The sequence below is a fragment of the Palaemon carinicauda genome, chromosome 3, assembly GCF_036898095.1.
Source record: "Palaemon carinicauda isolate YSFRI2023 chromosome 3, ASM3689809v2, whole genome shotgun sequence".
Taxonomy (NCBI): domain Eukaryota; kingdom Metazoa; phylum Arthropoda; class Malacostraca; order Decapoda; family Palaemonidae; genus Palaemon; species Palaemon carinicauda.
Genome location: NC_090727.1, coordinates 149,923,206 through 149,950,705, shown reverse-complemented (window position 1 = coordinate 149,950,705; position 27,500 = coordinate 149,923,206). Strand labels below are relative to the sequence as shown.

Here is a 27,500-nt window from a genome sequence, read left to right as displayed (position 1 = left end):
TTGCTCTGGCCCCTGATTCCAGGCCTTCCAGAGGCGGCCACGCGGATTCCATTCTCAGTCTGGAACTCGTAGTCGAAGGCTCCGTTGTGGTCGTTGCGTCGGAAGTCGTAGACGGTTCTTGCCAGGTGGTCGTGAGGCCAGTAGGAGTAAGGCCTAGGTCGGTAGGTAGGCCTATTGCCGAACTGGGGTTTGGCTTCCGGTTCCGGCAGAGCGGCCGCCACCGACAGCAAGAAAGAAAACACGACGACCTGAAATGAGGTGACATAAAGGAGGTCTTACGCTGGTCTCGGTCATTTGAGATGGAAACAGGATTTGTGTTTGCAATATCTGTTTACATTTCCTTTATCTTTACTACCTTTCTCTCTCTCTCTCTCTCTCTCTCTCTCTCTCTCTCTCTCTCTCTCTCTCTCTCTCTCTCTCTCTCTCTCTCTCTCATACACCCAAACAATTCATGCCGATCAAACACTACGATTTATTTCCATTTCTCTTTGGGGAAACATAAACCCAATTTCATCTCCATTTCCAAAGTAAGTTTATCCCCAGACAGCGACTGATGGCAATTGTGCCAGAGCAATAACTAAGTACTTTACTTGACAGGTCTGGTGGGGCGAGTTCGTGTTCCCACAGAATTAACTCCATCTTTCCTGCAGGTAATTGAGGCCCGTGTTCAAGTACCCATTATTCTCAAAGAATAAATTCCCTTCTCTTAAAACAATCTCATGGGCTGAATTTAGGTGGGTGTGAGGTCCTGTAATTTTAACGCTTATTAAGATGGAAGTTTCGTATAATCTGAAGTTTAGAAAAAGTGAAACTTAATTATTGAGAAAAGCGTTTATATATTTTTCATTGGTCTGTCCAAATTTTTCTCTGCGATAGATAGGTCAATGTTTATTTCTTTACTCTAGGTTTGTTTCATTCATAATAATCAATATCTTTATATTGGAAGTTATTCAAGTTTCACTTTTAGGGTATAGTCTCATTTTTATCCGTATACAGTACACCTACAAATTTATTAAGAATAATATATTATTGTACCTCATAAATTTAAGTAGCAAAAAAAAAAAAAAAAAAAAAAAAAAGTGGCTTTTATATGTACTGCTTATTTCAATGCTGAACTGAAACATTCCTAAGTTACTCTAGAGTATTTTCTCTAATTCTGCTGTGACATGAATTATTTAATGCTCTCCAGAACGCAAAATACTGTCTGAAAAAAATTCTATTTTTAAACGTGGGAAAGGGATCTGCAGACTTTACTTACACTAAGATATTTACATTTACATGCGAAGAAAATTCTAAAGTTCTCGTTCTTTGTTTTGCAAATGCATGGGTGGAGAGAAACCCCCAATTTAGTTTGATTATAGAGCATAGAATAATATTTAAAGTTTTTTTTTTTTTTTTTTTTTTTTTTTTTTTTTTTTTTTTTTTTTTTTGGTGTATAAAATGGGTTATTTGCGTAACCTGACTCCCGATGGCTACTCCTCTCAACGCTGGATTTCAGTCATTATTATTATTATTATTATTATTATTATTATTATTATTATTATTATTATTATTATTATTATTATTATTATTAATTATAGTATATACAATTCAGGATGTGACTCTGGTTAGAGACCTCAATGCTACAGGGCTCTATTAGGAAAACCCCCAGATTACGAAAAAAAAAAATTGTTTTAATTGTTACAGAAACGGTGAAGTGATATCAACGAAAGAAGGAATTGAGTTCTTTAACTAACAATAAAAACTTCAGACCACTTCCATAAAGCATTAAATGAACAGTATTAATTGATAGTAGTTTTTATAAGTACATACATCGGTTTTGTATTATTGTATCAGAACTACTCAATGCATGAGATTCTTAAAGAATAATACGAGAAAACAGTAAGACGAAACGTAGTTCATGACCTACCCTGTCTCTTTGAAGAAACACTAAAATACGGAATATGGCTTGTTTTAGCTTTTGAGATAGTACTAAAATATTGTCTATTCTAGTTCTTGAGCTGATGCTTATTATAGGAACTATATCATCAAATTTGTTCTAGAACTAACACTGATACTAAATGGACTCTTCTTTGCCTCTTGAGGTAATACTGAAGCATAGAAATGATTTTAGTTCTTGAGGTAATACGAATGTACAGGCTGCTCTCTTTTATCTCTATAACTTATATGAGAAAACATTTTATTTAACTTGAATCAGAAAATATTTTATCTATTTAACTTATATCAGAAAATCCTATAACTGACTTATATCAGAAAATAAAGTCTCGTGGCCACATTTACCAACTCAACTCCCCTCTAAAGATACTCACAAACTGCATGACGATCGTTTGGCAACAGCAAGAGCGCTTGCGATCTCTGGAGCTACGAGTAAGAGCTGAGGATGGCTCCGTGGAGGTTTCTGGCCGGTCTTCGGGAATCCGCTCTATTTATACAAGATCTCCGGAGGCGGAGAATGTCTCTCCTAAGAGGCCTTCGTGTCCCTCTTGGATTCGTTACCGCCTCCAATATTCACCTTTGCTTGTTAAGCAACACCTGTACCCCACACCCCCTGCTTTGACTCATACACACCCCCAACTCCCACCCCCGATCGTTTTCTCGTTTTAGTTAAGGAGGTTATTCATTACAGCTTTGGCTTTAGCAATGCCCCTTCCCCATCTCCCTCCCCTCATCCCAGTTTCGACTCTCCTACCGTCCTCCTATGTAGAGCACAGAATAATGCCTGCAGGATTTCGATTTTTTCTTATATAAAATGTCAGAGAGGATTTTTTCTTTGTCTTAAAACCCGGATCTAAGATATTTTTCATATCCTGAAGTTTGAGGTTATCTACGTACCTTGACTACCGATGGCTACTTTTCTCAACGTTCGATTTCTGTCATAATTGGGATACTACTAAATGTAATAATTTATCTTGAAGTCCAGTGAATTAGATATCCTTTACAATAGTTTCTCAGTGTTTTAACGTTAGAGACATATCCTCTGCAGTTGAGGGAGATTTTGAGCTTGTAAAACATTTTTACTGTGATAACTAATGTGAAATATTGCAAGGCCAAGGGTTCCGATGTGAAAATCATCCAGGCCGGAAAATATATTAGAAATTTCGTCCTAAGAACGAAATTATATTGATAGTACTTTTTTAAATAATTGAATAAATTAGTGTCACAAATACAAATGCTATAAAAGAGACATTTTCGACAAAGAATTATATATACATTATTCACTGATAGCCTTTCGTGTGGGGACATATCTGTTTAGTTTTGAAGACATCTGAATTAGCTTCTTTTGAAGATGCCATGGGGGAACACAGAAGAATAGAATATAGTATACGACCCATTTTACCTCATTCAGCTAACACTCAAATATAAAACCTATAATTTCTGCTTCAGTTTTTGTGCTTATACTAAAATAATTGATTTTTGAAGTAGAACTAACCACAGAACCAATAAAATCTACTTGTGAACTAATGTTGAAATAAAAAGTCTGCTAAACTTTTTAACTGATACTAAAAAGAAATTTACTTAATCTTTTGACTTAATACTAAAATAAACTTTACGTCTTTGAACTAATGGTGAAATATAGAGTCCACTTTAGCCCAAAAATTAAAGTACAAAATCCCCTTTATCTCTTAAACTAATACTAAAGTATAAAATTTCCTTTATCTCTTCAACTTATATTAGAAAATACTTTATCTCTTTAACTTATATTAGAAAATACTTCATCTCTTTAACTTAAATCAGAAAATACTTTATCTCTTTAACTTATATCAGAAAATACTTTATCTCTTTAACTTATATCAGAAAATACTTTATCTCTTTAACTCATATCAGAAAATAAAGTCTCGTGGACACATTTACAACTCAACTCCCCTCTAAAGATACTCACAGACTGCATGACGATCGTTTGGCAACAGCAAGAGCGCTTGCGATCTCTGGAGCTACGAGTAAGAGCTGAGGATGGCTCCGTGGAGGTCTCTGGTCGGTCTTCGAGAATCCGCTCTATTTATACAAGATCTCCGGAGGCGGAGAATGTCTCTCCGAAGAGGCCTTCGTGTCCCTCTGGGATTCGTTACCTCCGTCAATATTCACCTTTGCTTGTTAAGCAACATATACTACCCCCTCCACACCCCCTGCTTTTACTCATGCACACCCCCACCCCCACACTCCCGATCGTTTTCTCGTTTTAGTCAAGGAAGTTATATATTACCGCTTTAGCAGTGCCCCTTCCCGATCTCGCTCCCCTCATCCCGTATCTACTCCCCTACCTTCCTCCTATGTAGACCTCAATATTATTGATTCCTTCTCTCTCTCCTCTTCTCACTAACATTTCTCCCTTCCTTCCATACTTTGACACCGTAATATCACCCCCCCCCCCTTCCTCTTCATATCATCTCCCTTACCTAAATACAAGTTCCTATTTCCCATTGTAATGACGTCATCTGGATCAACTAAGGTCAATCAGGATGTAATTTAGGTCATGTGGCTGATAATGGCGCGGGAGTTGTGGTCGAGTTTTGCTTTTGTGCGGTTATTTCATTATTCGCTTGGCTATTCACCCGACTCCCTTTTTAGATTAATTTATTTGCATTTCATTAAAGTATTTCATTGTGTCAAAATACTTATACGTGAGAAACAGAAAAGATTCAATGTTATTTTAATATTGATTTTATTTTGTTTATTTTTCTCTGAAAGATTATTTTGTGAAAGGAAATTTTGTGTGCATAATACTAAAGAGCCATAAAAAGATAATATTCTTTGTATTCAATATTTAATCTTATATCAATAATAAAGATAAATCTGAATCATATTCTTACATTTAAGTTTCTTATCATCTTCTCTCTAGAGGTTATTGGGATCTCAGTTTGAATCAAGGTCTTACCAATTCATTGGAATTTAAATTAATTTATATTCCAACCTGATTTGCATTAAGTACTGCACGATAAAATCTGGTAGTGACATTGCATAATCTTTCATGCAATGTAATAGTTTTTATAGCAATTTTTCAATATTTGTAAAAGGGGCACGGTTAGGATAAGGCACGAAAAAAAAATTTGGTTTCACATTACGAAAATTCTATTCATAGAGAAACTAATGCAGTTTATTTAAAGAGAAATATAAAAAAAAATTTAATATTTCATTTGAATTTACATTTAGATTTTCTGAACGTATTCAAGAGTTACAGGATATACCAATTTGATTTTTCTTGTTTCTGTAACCTAATTGTTTATATTATAAGATGAAGAGAGAGAGAGAGAGAGAGAGAGAGAGAGAGAGAGAGAGAGAGAGAGAGAGAGAGAGAGAGAGAGAGTTGTTTATTTGCTGTTAATTCGGTGATAATCAGATAGAGTTTTCTAAATTTCTCAATTGCTTTGTTTACTTAAATCGTTAGTAAATCTTTAAATAACTACTACTACTACTACTACTACTACTACTACTACTACTACTACTATTAATAATAATAATAATGATAATAATAATAATAATAATTGTATTAATAATAATGATAATAGTAATAATGATAATCATCTCTTAGGTTACCAAACCTCTTTTTTACTTTACGGTCATTTCAACCTTTATCAATATTAACGGCGTCGCGAATACTCCAGAGTTTTATGATTATTAATATTATTACTAGCCAAGCTACAACCCTAGTTGGAAAAGCCAGATGTTATAAGCCCAAGGGCTCCAATAGGGAAAAATAGCTCAGTGAGGAAAGGAAATATGGATATAAATAAATGATGAGCATAAATTAACAATAAATCATTCTAAAAACAGTAACAACGTCAAAACAGATATGTCCTACTGATTATGCAGAATTATTATTATTTTTATTATTATTATTATTATTATTATTATTAGTATTATTATTATTATTATTATTATTATTATTATTATTATTATTATTATTATTATTATTATTATTATTATTATTATTATTATTATTACTTTACTTGGATTTTTCATCAGTCGATAACACGGAAATATTTTCTGGTCTTTTAAAGGAATCAATCCGTAGATAATGATTTCATTCGGTACCGTCAATTATATCGGTAAAAAGGACATGCAAGTGTATTATAGAAGAGAGAGAGAGAGAGAGAGAGAGAGAGAGAGAGAGAGAGAGAGAGAGAGAGAGAGAGAGAGAGAGAGAGAGAGAGAGAGAGAGAGAGAGAGAGAATGTGAAAAAGAAGAACTAATTATTCGAGCCACATGAAAATGATAATTTATTCAATAATTCATTACGTAAGAGATTCATATCATCTCTCCTATATAACATAACAAGAATAAGAACAAAAGCAAGTATAGCGGTTTTTAATCCACTCCAGAACGAAGATCTCAGGCATGTCCTTATTCATGTCTGGAGTTTGACCATTTTTCATCATCACGCTGGCTATCTGCGAATTGGTGATAATGGGAGATTTTAGGCTGATTACAGCTGTGTTGATCATGGCGATACGGAAACTCATTCACCACGTTAAGGTACCCCCACTCGGAAAGGGGTCCTATATAACAGATAACATCAAATGAAAGTCTATATACTTATAATATTTTTAGATGATGTTGTCTATGACTACGTTAGAATTTTTTCGTTTTTGTGTAGGACGATTTTTTCTTTATGCTGTTGTCTTGAACTTGGTGGTTTCTTATATGCTTATAATAAACGATATAATTTTTATTGTTTTTTTTTTTTAATGCATCATGATGCAAACACAATTATCATTCTATTCATCTATCTATCAAACTATGTATGGTATGCATGTATGTATGTATGTATGTATGTACACACACACACACACATATATATATATGTATACATACACACAAACACACACACAAGATAAGTTAGAAATTCCTTTTAATGTCGAACTCTCACTGCCACAGGATCACAGACCCAAATGAAAATTCTTTTTTCTTTTTTGAAAAGGACTTCTGGCCGAGCAAAAATTCGGACCTTGGCGCCGAATAGAAATAAGGGTAAATAATTTACTTGAATCTTGAATCAGATTCTGCTGTATTTAATCCTGTTGAATCAGGATTCATACTTAGAAACGGAATCAGCCCATCTCCGTCATTACAGGTGATTTGTAATGTGGAACACCTGGCCTTTTTATGATAATTTTATCACCAACACTTTTATTTCATCAGATAAGCCTAAGATACCCTTTGATATATAATTCACCTACACATAAACTACAGTATGAGTATATATATATATATATATATATATATATATATATATATATATATATATTATATATGTATATATATATATATGTATATATATATATGTATATATATATATATATATATATATATATATATATATATATATATATATATATATATATATTAGTACACAAGTATAAGCGGATGAGCAACCTGGTGGAGTATCGAGAACTTTGGGGGTGGAGGAAATGCCTCCCTAAGTCTCGATGACGTCACTGGCAGCTGGGTGACGGATTGAGTTTAAGGCGAAAGACAAATGTCTCTTAGGCTTCTACTCACGTTACCTGTCAGATAATCTTACTGGAATTAGTTTGGCCCGGCAGGGGTCACTTGACTTAGTTAGGCAATGCGCATCACAAGGAACTGGCAATCCTTTGATGAACTTTCCCAATGAATCCTCTATGGATTTAGTCAGTCTATGGAGAGACGACTGGCGAAATCTAACTGAGGCCCTTTGCGTCAATAGGCGTAAGAGGAGATGATATATATATATATATATATATATATATATATATATATATATATATATATATATATATATATAGATACACACACATATATACATATATATATATATATATATATATATATATATATATATATATATATATATATCTATATATATATCTATATATATCTATATATATATATATATATATATATATATATATATATATATATATATATATATACATGTATATATATATGCAGTATATATATATATATATATATATATATATATATATATATATATATATATATATATATATATATATTCAGACCGTAGTGTGTTGATCGTTGATTTAAAAGAAGGATAGTAAGAACCTTTGGGTTTTTGCTTAGGTAAGCAAGTTGTGCGCACACCTTGAGCAATAGTGGCCGATGGATCCACTTTCAAGTAAAAGAAAAAAAGAATGAAAGATCTTATTTCTGGACACTAAACCGTGTCATCTCATCAGGGCTGCGCATGCGCTCTGGGCGCTGACCAAGTTCCTGTTGAAGTGAGAGCTTTGCAAGCGGTCCAGTGAAAACAGATTATTATTATTATTATTATTATTATTATTATTATTATTACTTGCTAAGCTGCAACCATAGAGGGAAAAGCAGAATGCTATAAGCCCAAGGGCTCCAACAGGAAAAATAGCCTAGTGTGGAAAAGAAATAAGGAAAAACTACAAGAAGTTTATAAACAATAATAACATTAAAATAAATCTTTCATATGTAAACTATCCCTGTCCATAATCTCCATGGCTGCAAAAATTTCTGTAGTCTTCATCTTGCAGGGTAACCTTAATTTTGAATTTTTCCTATGTATCCAAGAAAAAAATTAAAACACCTAACGGTTTCTTCGATTATTTCAAAGATATGCAGTTTATATTTGACTTCTTTGTAAGAATAAATTCTTTTCTTTTGAAATGTTTAGGCTGATAAAAAACATTTCTTTGTATTTCAAACATTTTTTTTTCTCTTCTTTATAATAGAATTCATCGAGACTTTTAACATATCAGCGTGCGGTCAGAATTGTCGTGGTATCTCCCCCATATAATAGAGAAAAAGTGTCTGTCCATGTATGTACATTATATATGTACAGTATGTATATATATATATATATATATATATATATATGTGTATATATATATATATATATATATATATATATATATATATATATATATATATATGTATATATTTACTTATACACATATATAAGACTTTAATGTATTAATATATATGGCTTATTTGAAATATGAAAGAAACACGTATAAATGTGCAAATATTTATCATATATATATATATATATATATATATATATATATATATATATATATATATATATATTTATATATATGCATACATACATATGCACACACACACACACACACACACACACACACACACACACACACACACATATATATATATATATATATATATATATATATATATATATATATATATATCCGATAGCGCTTCGCGTCATTGCCAGACGTATACTCGGTTCCTCCCCATCCATTTTGTTGGGGAAGAGGGAGTAATCATACCCTGGTGATAGATGGGTACGTGTATGTGCGTATCTTATCTAAATATGTAGCCGTCGTTTATGACGGGTCACGTACACTAGTTTTAATCCCGATTTCTTTGACAGTTTTGAAATCTTTGTAATTCAACCAACAGAAATTTAGTTATAATAAAACAAGATGTTTTACAGATTTTCATTGAGATTCTAAAAATGTTCATTGTTCGACATCTGCTTAAAAAAGAGATGATCGTAAAGTGATAACTCAGGACATGTCTTCAGGATATGTCCTCAACAACGCTGGCAATTTCACCCAATCAATTTCGCGTGACAGAACCATCAATTCAAAGGAGGATATCACGAGAGAAATGACACTACACAATTATTTTGATTTTTTTTCATTCAAGCAGAAAAAAACTAAAGTTGACAAAGATTACATAAAAAATTATGATAACCCGTTACTTCAAAGGACACAGCGCTGGATATTCACTTCTATAAGATATTGAAAAAATCCTATCAATCAGTTTCATAGGAGCAAATGCAAAAGAAAAAGATAAAACTGAAATAAGCAAAAAAGGTGTAAGGTATTTTTTTTTTTTATAAAGTTTAAGCAATTCAAAAGCTTGGTTATCAGGGTTTAAACTTTTAAAGTAATTACTTCAATTTGAGGTAATTTGCATGGCTTCAAGGTAATTTTTCAGGTAATTCTTAGGTAATTTCTGTTTTGCGAAATTACGAGCTTCAAATTTAAGGAAATTGGAGAAGTTTTAAGGTAATCTAAGGTAAAAAGCAGCAGTATCAAAGTAATGATCACAAGCTCAAGTTTAAACCCTGGTTAGTCCCATAGAGTTAGTCAGTTAGGGCGCGAATCAAGGGCGTCTTCATTGCAGGTCAGGCGACGGCGTCCGGAAGTCCTTGGGAGGCGGAGAGGAGCCATTCCAAGGGAGCCTAGTACCAGCGGATGCCACGGGCGCGTTCGTAGTCAGCTTTGCGTATCTGCTGGAGGGAGTGGGCGGGGATGGGTGGGATCAGGGGGGAGGTGGCCCTGTAGCCGAATTCGTCAGCCACGTAGTCCACGCGGGCGACGTTTCCTTCGGGATGCTGGAAGCTGAGGATGGAAGGATGGAGGGAGATTAGTGTTTTTGGGCTGGGTGATTCTCTTAAAGGTTTAAAGGTCACTCTTGATTGGCAGAGGCAAGGGACAGTGACAATGCCCTAGCGAGCAGGACAATGCCCTAGAGACTGACCATACATTATATGATCAGCGCCCAAGCCCCTCTTCACCCAAACTAGGTCCAGGGAGAGCCAGGCAATGGCTGCTGATGACTCGGCAGATATCCCAGTAGGTTCCCCCAAACCCCCCAAACCTTAGTTCACAAGGATAGTAAGGTTGCAGACACTAAATGTACTAACGAGTCTGAGCGGGAGTCGAACCCCCGTCTGGCAAACACCATGCAGAGACGTTACCAATCAGGCCACAACAACCCTCTTCTGTTTGTTTAAATATATTATTGGCCCCTCCTTACCCTTCCCCTTTTTCATCATAAATTATCTATCAGTCCTGAATACAATATGTAAACGATACAAAAAAAAAAAAAAAAAAAAAAAAAAAAATGAATACCGACTTCCGCTAGACCTTGAAACCTCCAACGAACCTTGACCCAGATCACAACGACCCTTTCGGACGAATCTCTGACCTCCAGAGATACGAACGGACACTTTCATCTCGGCATCGAAGCGGTTCGTTTCATCTGCAAGAATCAGCATCACGAAGCCATTCGTTGTGGGTTTCCTTTCCGCTCGAAGACGTCTTTTGCGAACCTCCTGTCAGGATTTATTTCAGCATCGAAGACTCAAGTCCACAGATTCTGAGTTACTGAGGTCATCGGTAATTTTGAAACAAATATGGCGGTCTTTTGGATGGTGCACACTTCTCTTTGTCTGGATTTTATATATGTCTTGGCTAGACAAGGGATCTAGGTTGGTCTTTGCTTTGAAAAGGTATTTGAAATGGGCATCCTTCAAAGCACATCTGACTTTCATTTGTAATTAGGAAGTGTTAAGATGCAGGAATGGAGATAATTGTCATGTTTAATTCTGTAAGTCTAGAAGTATCATCATGTCTATTTTGGGGAGGCTTCTAATTGGCCCATTAGTCACTCAGGTGGTTTCATTTATTTTTCAGATACAAATTCTAATGTTCTTGGGTAATCAGCTCCATGATAAGAAAAAATCTATATCATATCTATTTTGAAATAGATAAGTTTCAAATTATTTGAATATCTCTAAGAAGTACAAAAACATCATCTATCCCCAAAACGGTTATTTCTAATAAGACTCGTAAATAACAACAAATATGATCTGATGTGTTTTTGGCGAACCTGAAAGTTCCTGCGACGTTGCTCTGTCCCCGGAGTCCCGGTCTTCCCGAGGCCGAGGCGCTGATCCCGTTCTCGGTCCTGAAGTCGTAATCGTTGGCGCCTCGGTGGTTGTTCTGCCTGAAGTCGTGGATGGTCCTGGCGAAGTGGTTGTAGGGACGGTTGTAGTGGTTGTAGGGACGATTGTAGTAGTGCGGGTTCTGGCGGTACGGATAGGGGTTGGGGTAGGGCCGGCTGCCGAATTGGGGCTCGGCTTTGGGTTCGGCTTCGGGTTCGGGTTCGGGTTGTGCCTCGGCAGCAACCAGGGCCAAAATGGCAGAGAGTAAGAGGACCTGAAATATCAGCATCATCATCATCATCATTTAGGATTCATGTCACCTTTTGGGTGGGACGTTTTTATATGTTAGTAATAGGAATCACATAAGATAGAAAAAACTCTTAAAATATAATGTTTTGTAGCTATTTTGAAAAAGAATTTTCTTCATCATTATTTTTCCTTCTTAGTTTGCATTTCTTTAACAGTGGGTAGATGGCGTAGCGATTTTTCTAAGAATGTTTGAGTTACCATTGTGGAAAAGCTTAATAAGTTATCTGAGTCTTTAATTGTATTCAAAAGATTATTTATTGTCATCATTACAATTATCGTCCAAAACTTTCTCTCCTTTTTTTAAGGAAATTTATGTTGTTTTACAAACAGAAGTCAATATCATTATTTTACAAGTGTGATTAGCAATCCAATTTACCAGTTAAATTAAGCAAGTTTATGCTCTCAGGCAAATTATGAACTATATTTGTCATATCTGACACTCTGGAAAAATGATTTTCTGTACGAATCACGAAGACCGACATTTACAAAGAAGACTCAATTTAGAACTGGTGCTTTGAAGAATGTAGATTACGAGAAATCATTTGCTAATTTTCGGTCTTTTTTCAAGGAGTAATTTTGGTAAGAAGCTGGCAAAATAATCTAATTATTTCGTGAATAATTCTAGGTATTTATTTTCATTCACCTCTGATTTATGTATTGAAGTTTAAGAAGAAACCTTGTATATGAGAGGGGCCACTAAAACATTTTAAGTGAAGTACGCTTACTTTTTATTAGGTACTTGGCATCCTAAAAATATGATTTATTTTTAGGAAAAGGTTTCGAATAAAATGCAATGGAAAAGTTCTGAGTAGTTATTTCATTAGGGTTCTCTGTTAATCTGTCTCAAAACGCACTTCTTTTAATCTAAAGTTGATACACATATATACACACATACATACATACACACACACACACACACACACATATATATATATATATATATATATATATATATATATATATATATATATATATATATATATACATACACACACACATATATGTATATATATATATATATATATATATATATATATATATATATATATATATATATGTGTGTGTGTGTGTGTGTGTATATATATCGATAGATATCTATGGTAATACATTTCAAGATCTCTCAGGGTATTAAGATGAAATTGCAGTAGTGATTATTTGAAATGCATTAATAGAAAGTTTAACTTTTCAATACAAGTAGGAACTTTTTAAGTTTTAAGTTAACAGAGCATCATCTGTGTAATATGAGAGTCCCCAGGAAGTTCATTCACCATATCTGCATCTTTTTCGACTTCATAAACATAAACATCGAAACCACCAACCAGAAATGACAGTCTTAATAACTTCTCATAAACATAAACATGATAATTATTTAGATCTTTTGGAAATATCAATTAGAATCTCTAGATACTCACCAACTTCATTGCAATCTCGGTAGACTGCAAATCGTACTAGAAAGACTTTGAGTTGTGAGCTGGTGATGGCTCTAAAAGACTCTGTTATGCCGATGGACTCCGTCTGTTTATATACCCTTAGGGACACGTCCAAACACACCACCTCGTCTTCAAGCCTTGTTACCGCCCCCTGAAGGCCCCACCCCCAAAATTTACCCCAACTGCCCATAAAATAAACCACCCCCTTCCTTATGACCCCCCTCTTTGAATCACTTCAAAAACTCCTGTCACAAACCCCCTCTCCTGGAAGACGAACAGCCCCCCCCCCTCCCACAGTATCATAGCCCTAAGACCCAGCATGGACCCCAAACTCCCACCGTCATAGGCCATGTGGATGACCCTGGGTCAAACCGGATGTAAAGGCAGGTCGCAGAGTGAACTGATTTGTGGATGAAAGTGTTGAAAGAAGTTGACGAAAAAGAAAAATTTAAATTTAATGCTTTAATAATCGTTCGTCTCGCATTTTTACTTTTCGTCTTCATGAAAACATGTTTCCAGACAGCCTGAAGGCTGTCTCCCGGGAGAGGGTCGCATAAAGAACCAAGGTGAATCAGATTTCGCCATTTTCTGCTGATAGCAAAACTGGATTCCATTTCCCTTTGTGCCATTTCCAGTACTGGATCTGGATAATGGGCAGACGAAGAGTACTTATATACAGTACTCCATTCAAAATCTCGTGATTTGCAGGATCATTCTCTCTTTCTATTTGAATGAAAATTTTATGTAATCCTTTTCTTTTTTATTACTAATGTAAGTTTCTGTGCTATTTATCTATTATTTTATTGCAAAAAAAATCTGCTATAGTTGTCTTATCAGTAGTTACAGTATATAAATATTTAATTATTATTATTATTATTATTAATAATAATAATAATAATAATAATAATAATAATAATAATAATAATAATAATAATGTTATTATCATCATTATTATTATAATTATTATTTTCATTGTCATTATTATTATTATTATTATTATTATTATTATTACTTGCTAAGCTACAACCCTAGTTGGAAAAGCAGGATACCATAAGACTAATGGCTCCAACAGGGTAAATAAACCAATGAGGAAAGGAAATAAGGTAACAGATAAAGTAGTCTTGAGTATACCCTCAAACAAGAGAACTCTAACCTAAGACATTGGAAGACCATGGTACAGAGGCTATGGCACTAACCCCGACTAGGGAATAATAGCTTAAATTTTTAGTGTATTTCTTATAGAAGAGCTGTTTACCATATCTAAAGATTCTCTTCTACTCTTCCCAAGAGGAAAGTAGTAACTGAACTATTGCAGTGCAGTAGTTATCCTCTTGAGTGAAGATGAAATTTTCGGTTATCTTAGTGTTGTCGATGTATGAGGAAAGAGGAGATTGTATAAAGAAGAAGCTAAACTATTTGATGTATGTGTAGGCAAAGGAAAATGAGCCGTAAGTAGAGAAGGATCCAATATAGTATTATCTGGCCAGTCTAAGGACCCAATAACTTTCAATTGGTATTATCTCAACGGGTGGCTGGTGCCCTGGCCAACCTCACACACACACACACACACACACACACACACACACAATATATATATATATATATATATATATATATATATATATATATATATATATATATATATATATATATATATATATATATATGTATATATTTATTTATATTCATAGTTTGCTCTTTACCATCAATCAATTTCCTCAATTAGAGGTATTCAGAGGGTTGTGGTAGCCTAGTATAAACGTCCCTGCCAAGTGATGTACTGGACGGGGGTTCGAGACCCGCTCAAGCTCGATAGGTTCTTGTATTGTCTGCAACCTCACCATCCTTGTGAGCTTAGGATTGGGGGTTTGGGGGAGCCTATTATAGGTCTACCTGCTGTGTCATCAGCAGCCCTCCCTGGTCATAGCTTGGGTGAAGAGAAAACTTGGGCGCTAATCATATGTATACATGATCAGTCTCTGGGGCATTGCCATTGTCCTTCTCCTCTGCCATTCATGAGCGACATTTAAACCTTTGTAGATCTTATACCGAACCATCAGCTACCTCGCGCGTATGTTTATGACGTACAGTTAGACAAAGGTAATATCTGGGTAATATTTATCAATAACTTTCTCATAAAAATCCCTCTATGGGCATTTGCATGCAAGATTTTTCCTATATTTCCTTTCACTTATGGTTCTGTATAAGTTCCTAGGTTTGATAATAATAATAATAATAATAATAATAATAAAGTGGTATCGTTTTGTAATGAGTTTTTTTCGCATTACGACTCTGTTTTGTGTTTTTTACTATCATCATCTTTTTTAATTTCTATTTAGACAATCTTAAACTATACAGGAGACTTGATATTATGTATTGCATTCATCTATATTAACATTCATGTGTTCAAATAATGGCATACATTACAAATGAATTGGCCCATCTGACAAGAGAAAATATCTACACAGTAATATTGTGTAGATGGAAAAACGCATATGGCCTTAAAATTATTATGAATATGATTAACATTACCAAATGGTATAATTTACTGGTATCCGGAATTACTGCATCTAAAAACAGTAAGTCAAAACTCATAAAATATTTAAAAAAAAAAATCTTGATGATTCGAAGTCATATTACCAAAGCATTTCAACCAAGATTCCCCTGAACTAAGTCTATATACGATAATTAAAATCAAATGAATCTTACATATCAAAATATGTAACTAGATATACGATAACATCATAAACAATATGAGGAAAATAGAACAATAATTATGAAATAATCAAGTGTCATTAGTCACCTGGCAATACATCTAGATTTAATTAGATCGTAGGTAGTCCTGGATTATTTGTATCAATATTGATATTCAAAGGGTAGGCAAGTAGTCTTTTTCAACGGGTTTTCCACATGCGTGTTCTGCAACAAATTTAATGCTTATAAAACAAAAATGGCAGTCACATATGAAATCGAAATCTAAGCTCAGTAACATATGCAGCCTTGAAAATTACAAAAACTTTTATCATGAACAGCTTCTTATCTTCAGCTAGATTTTGGAAGGGGCAAGTAACTTCAGGAAAAGTAACTTCTGAATTAATTGAAAGTATTCAGTCTTAAGGGCATTCCACTTCTTAGACTTTAGAGGCTGGATATTTGAAGTCAATATTTTTGGGGGGACTTAGGACCTCACTAGTAAAATTCGATTTGATCTACATCAAGACAAAACATTAGGTGAAGAATGCCCAAGATAGAAAACAGATAAGCTGGCCATTTCTTTGTTTATTTCCATTTGATATCAATAGAAAAATTCTAAATTTATTAACAATTTATAGTTTAGAAAGAACATATCACACAAATGGCATGTAAAAATGTACACAATATAATGTAAATTTTACTAATTTCTTCTTACGACCTCTGCAACTAAAATACAGAATACCCAGAGTGAAAAACAAATCATATTAGTATCAGTATTACACAACCTCATCAATAACCTCCCTCTGGTTGCGGGCAATACGGACCTTTTGGCCGGGATAGGACATCATAGGAGTAGGAATAGATATTCCTTTATCCCTTGATTTTACTTGTCCGGGTTTACGGCACAATATCGCAACACAACTCATCACCACCGTTTCGCCATTTTTAAAATCACTACTACACTTGCATTTGTAACTATCAATCGGTGGCCACTAGCCGTTTTCCTGAGAAAATCATTCATCTACCCGCCTTTCTCTTATAACTCTAATTATAAGGTATGCACATCTACTTATTCTCTAACACCGCCTTTCCTGGAGGCTGAACTTTAATCCCGTAGCCACTTGCCTTTCGGGAACCGCCCCGGCCCCAGCAACCAGGAATCATATAAATACATGAATAATACTGCCTCCGCCTGACGGATCTAAACGGACCTATTTAACCTCTCTCTGTTTGTTTTTTAAGTTCACTCAGCAGTATGTCTTACGTATTGCTATACTCAACAAAATTATTACAATACTTTACTTCTACATTATGCACCAACATAAGAACACATTGTTATCATCAAGTTTATTTAGAACACATCAAAAGAGGAAATGAGGTCTGTTCAAACAACGACAACAGCAAAGAAAAACAATTCTACTCATCAACTCAAGGAACGTCGCGTATGCAGGGGCAAGGAGGTACACTCTGATTGACAATTTTGAAAACTACCTCTTTCGGCACCACGTGTATATGTGCCTGATGAGGTTCAGACACTGCGCCATTAATAATGCTATGTGTCATTACTGCGTTAGATTTAACCATCTTTACTCGGTACGGACCCAAATACGCTGGCTCTAGTTTGTGTTTCCTAGGTTGTAATCGTTTCAAATACATAAGATCGCCCACAAATACTTTTACCGGTGCGTTTTTGAACCGACCATCATACTTTGAGCTGTGTTTTTCATTAGCTCTTTACAAAAACCTTTCAGTGGTGTTCATTACTCTCCTTAAGAGATTCAGTAAATAGACATGGTATTGTTTAGTTGAATAATTCAGCATCTGTTGCGAATTAATCACGACCTTATACGGTAACACAGGATCCTGTCCATACACCAAAAAGAAAGGCATGTCCCTGAGCGAGGCATCATAAGCAATGTTCAAAGCTAGCTCAGCCGTAGGAAGCATGGCGTGACAATGAAGGGGGTCAGCAGCCACTAAGTAACGTAAAATTCGCACCACTTCCCTATTATGCGATTCTACTAAGCCAATAGCTGAAGGCCTATATGCGGTCACTGAAAAGTGTTCAATTTTCATCAAGTCCGTGACCGATTTCACCACCTTATTTATAAACTCGAGACCATTATCACTTATCAAAATTTTCGGGCAACCATACCTACTAATGAAAGAGCACAGCGCCTGGGCTAATGAATTTGCTGATTTATCGAACATTGCGTAAGTATGAGTGTAACGAGTAAATGCATTCACAAATACACATATTTTGGAATAGCACACGCTGTATCTTTTTCGGGGCCCTAAGTTATAGCTTGTTTAGCTTATATGTAAATCCCCCGGAGAGAGAGAGAGAGAGAGAGAGAGAGAGAGAGAGAGAGAGAGAGAGAGAGAGAGAGAGAGAGAGAGGGGGGGGGGTGGTGTGGGGTGCCTCTTAGTATTTTATCATTTCCTCTCTCTCAGGTGGATGATTCCATTGAGAAAATGATTAGTTTTGCTTTCTCTCTTTTCTTTTATTTGTCCGTCCAATTGTATTTTCTCCCTAATCCTCTAACAAAAAGGAATTGAAACAAATAGAAAATAAGGGAACTAAAGACCCCCAGAAAGACTGCGCCCATTTAAAAGAATTTCATCTCCCAAAATAATTTGAATCTTCCATAGCATCTAAAAAATACTTCAATCCCCAAAACTCTGAAAGTTAGAATATCGTCTACTTTAGTTTGCTCTCTTATCCATGTTACTCTTTTCCTTTCTCTTGTGTTAATCCCATCATTACTTTTTCCACTGTTCTTTGAGTTGTAACTATAGTCAATTCTTTTTAGTGAGGAAGATTTGCACCGATTGCAGGGGACCCCTACTTGCTCGGAAAAGTTTCCTGATCGCTGATTGGTTGGACAAGATAATTCTAACCAATCAGATAGCAGGAAACTTTTCCGAGCTAAAAGGGCACCGCTGCGAGTCAGTGCAAAGGCGCCTCTTTATAAAAATATATAGCTAATGTTCTAAGGCTTTAGTAAGGCTCCAAGTTTTTGATGCATAAGGTCGTATTGGTAGGACCATCTGATTAGATATTTTTCTTTTTAGAGAAAGTCAAAGTATTATCTTCAACCCCCAAAAAGTACGAATTCTTTCCTATCAAAGAAAACAAATAAAAACAGACGAAATATAATTGGAACACTCTTCAAAGTCGGTCATTTAATGTGATTAAATCTCTCATTTTATATCCGCTTGTTTCCCTTTCGTTCACGGTTCTGTTGTACACGAGGTTGCTTTTTTTATGTTGATTTCTACAGAATCTGTTGGATATTGGATCATTGTAAGACGACGAGTCGTCGATACAGTAACACCGATCTCACTAAATTGATATATATATATATATATATATATATATATATATATATATATATATATATATATATACAGTATATATATATATATATATATATATATATATATATATATATATATATATATATATATACACAGTATATATATATATATATATATATATATATATATATATATATATACAGTATATATATATATATATATATATATATATATATATATATATATATATACAGTATATATATATATATATATATATATATATATATATATATATATATATATATATATATATATATATATATACAGTATATATATATATATATATATATACAGTATAAATATATATATATATATATATATATATATATATATATATATATATATATATATATATATATATATATACAGTATATATATATATATATATATACAGTATAAATATATATATATATATATATATATATATATATATATATATATATATATATATATATATATATATATATATATATATATCCTTATTTCCATATGCAATTTCAGGCTCTAATTTTAGTGCTTCCTTTGACCATGTTAATCATGAAGCCCTCGTTTTCAGACTCGAAGAGTTGGGTGTGGATGAGTCTTTTCTTAGCATCATTATTGAAGTTTTGGGTAATAGATCGCAAAGAGTTGTTGTTGATTGGCTTTGTAATGGGGGATTTTGTTTCAGGATAATCAGGCACAGGAGACTTCCTGGAAAGGATCACGTTTAAATAACATCATATCTCAATAGCTCTGGAAAACATCCATGATAGAAGAATATCGAGGTCAAGATCCTTTCATAGAGCATTTGATGCGAAATAAATAGTTCCAAATAATATACACTTTGCTTCCAGGAGTTTGTACATACATTTCATGAGGAACTCATCTTCTCGCACTTCCCCTATCCATCACCAAATTAACATTATCTCATTGCTCCTCTGTTTTGGCAATCAGAGCATGGCAGCGTATCGTCAGCCGCGTGGGCCACTTTTTAAGTATCATAATTAACCATGATAGTTTTTGTCATTATTATTATATTTATATTTACACGAATTAACTGTGACATGGTGTCAGCTAATGATGGTGCTTATGGGCGGAGCATGTTAAAGATTTTGGACTGCACCTAGTCGTTTACGTATTTGGCTAGTAACAACAACAAAAACAACAACAACAACAACAACAATAATAATAATAATAATAATAATAATAATAATAATAATAATGTCTTACAAGGTCATCTTGTTTCTCTGCAGGTATACGATTTTTGTCTTATTTTCCCGATGAAAATGGGATCCCTCTTCGATAGTAATTTCTCATTTAAGTGAAATATCTTGAAATTTCCTGTATTGGGTATAATAACCAGTTTCATAGATTTACTTGTAAGATGGAGTTCAAATTGCCTAATTCTACTATTTTAGCATTTTAATCATAAATCATGGCTTTATTTTAAGTTTATCAATACCCCAAACTCAAACACTGATTAGACAACACACTTCAGTAAACCTAAGTAACGATTTTTCTTGAATAGAAGTAAGTGACTTAAGCCAAACCTCTGTCTGGCTCTCTTCTTCTTCTTCTTCTTCTTCTTCTTCTTCTTGCTCTTCTTCACACGAGAAGTTGTACTCCACCCATTGATTAGCGGCTCTCCACCCATTAATCCCCTTGTCACGGCTTCAAGCATACTTTGCCTTGATCTCTCTCTCTCTCTCTCTCTCTCTCTCTCTCTCTCTCTCTCTCTCTCTCTCTCTCTGTGATTATGTTCTTAGGAATTATGATGAATATGTATGTTCATTTGAAATTCACCTTACCACATATTATTCTCATATTATACTGTATATATATATATATATATATATATATATATATATATATATGTGTGTGTGTGTGTGTGTGCCATTTTCCTTGATCATCATAAACCAGAAGTGATTTATGCTCATAAAAAGCGAGGGACTTACTGGCATTTCAATGAAGGAGTATATATATATATATATATATATATATATATATATATATATATATATATATATATATATATATATTTATATATATATATAAATATATATATATATATATATATATATTTATATATATATAATGTATATATATATATATATATATATATATATATATATATATATATATATATATATATATATATATATATATATATATATACACGTCTATTTGTATGTGTGTGAGAGTCTTAATATATAATCTTATATACATTTGGTGATGAATAATATCTATTAAAAGATCGTTCAAAGGAGCTAGTCTTCATGCTGCTATTGGAGGACAAATGTTGTATTTTTTTTTCCATTCTAATAATCAATTTTCAGAGCCATTACTTAACCTCAAGGTAATCACTGGATATTTAAGAGTAATTGTAATTTTGCGTTTTATCTTTTTATTTTGAGCTATTTTTAGCCAGTATCTCGTTATAGTTTCCACTAACTAACAGCCATGCATTATGTTTAGATATTAAAATATAGTGGAATATTTCTAATTTTTATATTTAGCTTTTGTCTGTAACATAATGATTTTCTGCTGTAATACCATGATTATTAACATCATCTAATGTGAAATAATACATTTCTTATTATGGAAATGTGCTACAAACTAATGTAGCTCGTAACTACATTCTTCTTCCTCTTCCTCCTCCTCCTCTTCTTCTTCTTCTTCATCTTCTTCTTCTTGATATTGGGGTGTCAGCGCAAACTGATGTAGGACGTGACGTCATTAAATGGCGGAAAGGTCTTCATGCCTCTTTAACCGCTTGTTACCTTGCATAGATTATCCATAATCATTTTGTATAATATCTCTCTCTCTCTCTCTCTCTCTCTCTCTCTCTCTCTCTCTCTCTCTCTCTCTCTCTCTCTCACGAAGGTGTATGGTAAGGGAACAAAGATACACAGTGTTTTATTTTGCATTTATTCAGACTTTCGAGTTATAATATCGTTCGTAAATAGGTGCGCCAAAGGAACGTGAAAATCATAGTTGTTTAATAGTAGAAGTTATAGCTACAGGAAAAGAGAGAGAGATAGAGAGATACAGTAGAAGTTATAGCTATAGGAGAGAGAGAGAGAGAGAGAGAGAGAGAGAGAGAGAGAGAGAGAGAGAGAGAGAGAGAGAGAGAGAGGAAGCGTAACTATCGTTAAAATCATTTCAATCTAACAAATGAAATATTCGAAATTCTTTCGACGGTGGACCCAGAGAGACATCCTAAAATCCTCCGAACTGGACCAGTCTCCCTTCGGAGGATCAAGCCGTCCTTTTAGTACCATCGGATGCCACGGGCGCGTTCGTATTCGGCTTTGCGTATCTGCTGGAGGGAGTGGGCGGGGATGGGCGGGATGAGGGGGGAGGTGGCCCTGTAGCCGAATTCGTCGGCCACGTAGTCCACCTGAGCGACGCCTCCTTCGGGATGGGGATAGCTGCAAGGGAGCGCACGAAGGATCGTTAGATTTTGTAAAGATATTTTGCAGCTGGGGAAAAAGACGGATTTTGCAGTCGGGAAAAAAAAAAATTTGCAGTCGGGAGAAGAGAGATTTTGCAGTTGGGGGAAAAAACAAATTTTGCAGTCGGGAGAAGAAACAGATTTTGCAGTCGGGGAAAAAAGACAGATTTTGCAGTCGGGGAAAAAAAGACAGATTTTGCAGTCGGGGAAAAAAAGACAGATTGTGCAGTTGGGGAAAAAGACAGATTTTGCAGTCGGAGAAAAAGACAGATTTTGCAGTCGAAGAAAAAGACAGATTGTGCAGCTGGGGAAAAAGACAGATTTTTCAGTCGGGGAAAAAGACAGATTTTACAGTCTTGAAAAAAAAAGACAGATTTTGCAGTCTGGAGGAGAGACAGATTTTGGATGCGTTATTGGTGGCTCTCCTGTCGGCCATGATCCGGGTCTCAAATATCTAAAATTTTGATTTCTTTGTTTCTGTGGTTGATTATTTAGTTCATTTAGACTTTTTTTTCTCTCTGTATCTATTTCTGAATTAAAGAATAACAGATGGCAAAATAACCTTCAATCTATAGAGAAAATCTTAAAAGAATTCAGTCACGAATTGGTCCTTGGAATATCAGTGAAAATTATTCTTATTTTAATTCCAAAAGGTCCCAGTGACCTTTCCCGCAATCAGATGACCCGGGGTATTAAGTATGCATCATTTTGACAGAACTGTGTTATGATTCCACCTTCAAGGACTACCATCACGAAAGGATTCTTCAGGATTTCCGACTTTGTGATCATTATTAGCAGTTTCTTAGAGTTAAATTACACTTGTGGAGTAATTAGGTAATGACCCTTAATCTCAGGGATCAGAAATTTCGGGATGTAAAATTCTTTTAACTTCTAGGAAAATGTAGTGATTTGTGTTTGAGTGGCTTCGTTCATTTAGTGGTTGTATTAGTCGTAGTAATATTAATGAAGATGATGATAATGAAAAATCAAAACTGAACAACAATTAAATGACTCTTACTTTGTTATTAAAATATAAATCAGTTATCACCGTTCACATAGGTGAAAATATGAACAAGAAAATGGCATGACTTAAAATCGTTCTTGAAAAAAATTGAGACCATAATAATAAGTTCTAAAATCGAGTAATGTACTCTTAGAGATCATCATGGCAATTAGAGTACATACCAGAATTGAGCAGGAATAACCATGAGACTATATCCAGGAGGGAACCTTACCTGTAGGACCCCACCACGTTGCTCTGGCCCCTGATTCCAGGCCTTCCAGAGGCGGCCACGCGGATTCCATTCTCAGTCTGGAACTCGTAGTCGAAGGCTCCGTTGTGGTCGTTGCGTCGGAAGTCGTAGACGGTTCTTGCCAGGTGGTCGTGAGGCCAGTAGGAGTAAGGCCTAGGTCGGTAGGTAGGCCTATTGCCGAACTGGGCTTTGGCTTCCGGCTCCGGCAGAGCGGCCGCCACCGACAGCAAGAAAGAAAACACGACGACCTGAAATGAGGTGGATGAAGGAGGTCTTATTATTATTATTATTATTATTATTATTATTATTATTATTATTATTATTATTATAAGCCAAGCTACAACCCTAGTTTGAAAAACAAGATGCTATAAGCCCAAGGGCTCCATTTACGATGGAGATTGAATTGGTGTCTGCAATATCTGTTAATTTTCTTTTATCTTTACTACTTTAGAATACTCTCTCTCTCTCTCTCTCTCTCTCTCTCTCTCTCTCTCTCTCTCTCTCTCTCTCTCTCTCTCTCTCTCTCTCTCTCTCTCTCTCTCTCTCTCTCTCTCTCCAACAAACAAAATTTCTTGGAAATTTTAACCCAATTTCATCTCCATTTCCAAAGTAAGTTTATCCGCAGACAGCGATCGATAGCAATTGTGCAAGAGCAATAACTAAGTACTTTACTTGACAGGTCTGGTGGGGCGAGTTCGTGTTCCCAGAGAATTAACTCCATCTTTCCTGCAGGTAATTGAGACCCGTGTTTAAGGACCCATTATTCTCAAAGAATAAATTCCCTTTTCTTAAAACAATCTCATGGGCTGAATTTCGGTGGGTGTGAGGTCCTGTAATTTTAACGCTTTTTAAGATGGAAGTTTCGTATAATCTGAAGTTTAGAAAAAGTGAAACTTAATTATTGAGAACTGCGTTTATATATTTTTCATTGGTCTGACCAAATTTTTCACTGCGATAGATAGGTCAATGTTTTTTCTCTTTACTTTAGCTTTGTTTCAATAATAATAATCAATATCTTTATATTGTAAATTATTCAAATTTCTATTTTAGGGTATAGTCTCATTTTTATCCGTATACATCTACAAATTTATTAAGATTATTATATTCTTTTACCGCATAAATGTAAGTAACAAAAAGAAAGAAAAAAAGGCTTTTATATGTACTTCTTATTTCCATGCTGAGCTGAAACATTCCTAAGTTACTCCAGAGTATTTTCTCTAATTCTGCTGTGACATGAACCATTTAATGCTCTTTGGCTCTGTTATACGAATACAGGAATAATCTCTAATCCGGTTTCATTCCAGAACGTAAAATACTGTCTAAAAAAATTCTATTCTTAATCGTGGGAAAGGTATCTGCAGACTTTCCTTACACTAAGATATTTACATTTACATGGGAAAAAAATTCTTAAGTTCTTGTTCTTTGTTTTCCAAATGTATATGCAGACAGAAACCCCCAATTTACTTTGATTATAGAACAGAGAATAATATCTGAAGGATTTAAATTTAAATATACATATATATATATATATATATATATATATATATATATATATATATATATATAGATATAAATATATATATATATATATATATATATGTATGTATATATATATATATATATATATATATATATATATATATATATATATATATATATATATATATATATGTATGTATGTATTAATATATATATATATATATATATATGTATATATATATATATATATGTATATATATATATATATATATATATATATATATATATATATATATATGTATATATATATATATACATATATATGTGTGTGTGTGTGTTTGTGTGTATACATATAAAATGTCAGGGAGGATTTTGTTTTATCTTAAATCAGGAATCAAAGACATTTTCCATTTCCTTAAGTTTATGGTTATCTGCGTAACCTGATTCCCGATGGCTACTCTTCTCAATGTTGGATTTTAGTCATTATTATTATTATTATTATTATTATTATTATTATTATTATTATTATTATTATTATTATTATTATTAATTATAGTATATACAATTGAAGATGTGGCTCTGGTTAGAAACCTCAATGCTACAGGACTCTATTAGGGAAAGCATCTGAGAATGAAAAAAGAAACTTTTAATTTGTTTACAGAAACGGTGAAGTGGAATTAAAGAAAGAAGGAATTGAGTTGTTTAACTAACCATAAATACTGATGCAACAAGAACTTCAGACCACTTCCATGAAACATTAAAGGAACAATATTAATTGATAGTAGTTTTTATAAGTACATACATGTTGTTTGTATTAATATATCAGAACTATTTTATGCGTAAGATTCTTAAAGAATATAAAGAGGTAACACTAAGGCGAAATGTTGTTCATGACCTACCCTGGCTCTTTGAAGAAATACTAAAATATAGAATATGGCTTCCTTTAGGTTTTGAGATCTTACTAAAATATCTTCCACTCCAGATCTTGAGCTGATGATTATCACAGGAACTATATCATCAGTTTGGCCTTAAGAACTAACACTGATACTAAAATGGACTCTACTTGGCCTCTTGAGGTAATACTGAAGCATAGAGAGAATTTTAGCTCTTGAGGTAATACGAAAGTACATACTACTCTCCTTTATCTCTTTAACTTATATCATAAAATACTTTATCTAATTAACTTATATCAGAAAATAAAGTCTCGTGGCTACATTTACCAACTAAAATATCTTCTACTCTAGTTCTTGAGCTGATACCTATTATAGGAACTATATCATCTAATTTGCTGTAGAACTAACACTGATACTAAAATGGACTCTACTTTGCCTCTTGAGGTAATACTGAAGAATAGAGACAATTTTAGCTCTTGATATAATAATAAAGTACAGAGTTTCCTTTATCTCTTTAACTTACATCAGAAAATACTTTATTTCTTCAACTTATAACAGAAAATACTTCATCTATTTAACTTTATCAGAAAATACTTCGTCTATTTAACTTATATCAGAAAATATCTATTTAACTATATCAGATAATACTTTATCTATTCAACTTTATCAGAAAATACTTTATCTCTCTAACTTTATCATAAAACAAAGTCTCGTTGCTACATTTACCAACTCAACGTCCCTCTAAAGATACTCACAAACTGCATGACGATCGTTTGGCAACAGCAAGAGCGCTTGCGATCTCTGGAGCTACGAGTAAGAGCTGAGGATGGCTCCGTGGAGGTCTCTGGTCGGTCTTCGGGAATCCGCTCTATTTATACAAGACCTCCGGAGGCGGAGAAGGTCTCTTCGAGGAGGCCTTCGTGTCCCTCTTGGATTCGTTACCGCCTCCAATAT

At 34.0% G+C, this 27,500-nt stretch overlaps 3 protein-coding genes across 3 annotated transcripts in view; all 3 read right to left on the bottom strand.

Moving 5' to 3' along the window:
* The window catches only part of LOC137637952 (cuticle protein AM1199-like), a 3,723-nt gene extending 1,337 nt beyond the window's left edge, over positions 1–2,386 (bottom strand). Inside the window, exons 1-2 of the mRNA XM_068370057.1 lie at positions 2,310–2,386; positions 1–248 (exon numbers count right to left, since the gene is read on the bottom strand). The exon at positions 1–248 is cut by the window's left edge and continues 18 nt beyond it. Of these exons, the coding sequence (XP_068226158.1) occupies positions 1–248; positions 2,310–2,318 (257 nt within the window). The 5' untranslated portion in view covers positions 2,319–2,386. The remainder of the gene's footprint in view (positions 249–2,309) is intronic.
* Positions 2,387–9,718: 7,332 nt separating this feature from the next.
* LOC137637951 (cuticle protein AM1199-like) overlaps positions 9,719–27,500 on the bottom strand; it is a 26,536-nt gene continuing 8,754 nt past the window's right edge. The window contains exons 2-3 of the mRNA XM_068370054.1: positions 11,617–11,945; positions 9,719–10,343 (exon numbers count right to left, since the gene is read on the bottom strand). Of these exons, the coding sequence (XP_068226155.1) occupies positions 10,184–10,343; positions 11,617–11,945 (489 nt within the window). The 3' untranslated portion in view covers positions 9,719–10,183. The remainder of the gene's footprint in view (positions 10,344–11,616; positions 11,946–27,500) is intronic.
* Positions 22,658–27,385, bottom strand: LOC137637950 (cuticle protein AM1199-like). Its single transcript, XM_068370053.1, has 3 exons — positions 27,302–27,385; positions 24,157–24,422; positions 22,658–22,898 (listed from the first exon to the last, which is right to left on the bottom strand). The coding sequence occupies exons 1-3, from the start codon at positions 27,308–27,310 to the stop codon at positions 22,739–22,741; spliced, it is 435 nt and encodes a 144-aa protein (XP_068226154.1). The 5' UTR covers positions 27,311–27,385; the 3' UTR covers positions 22,658–22,738.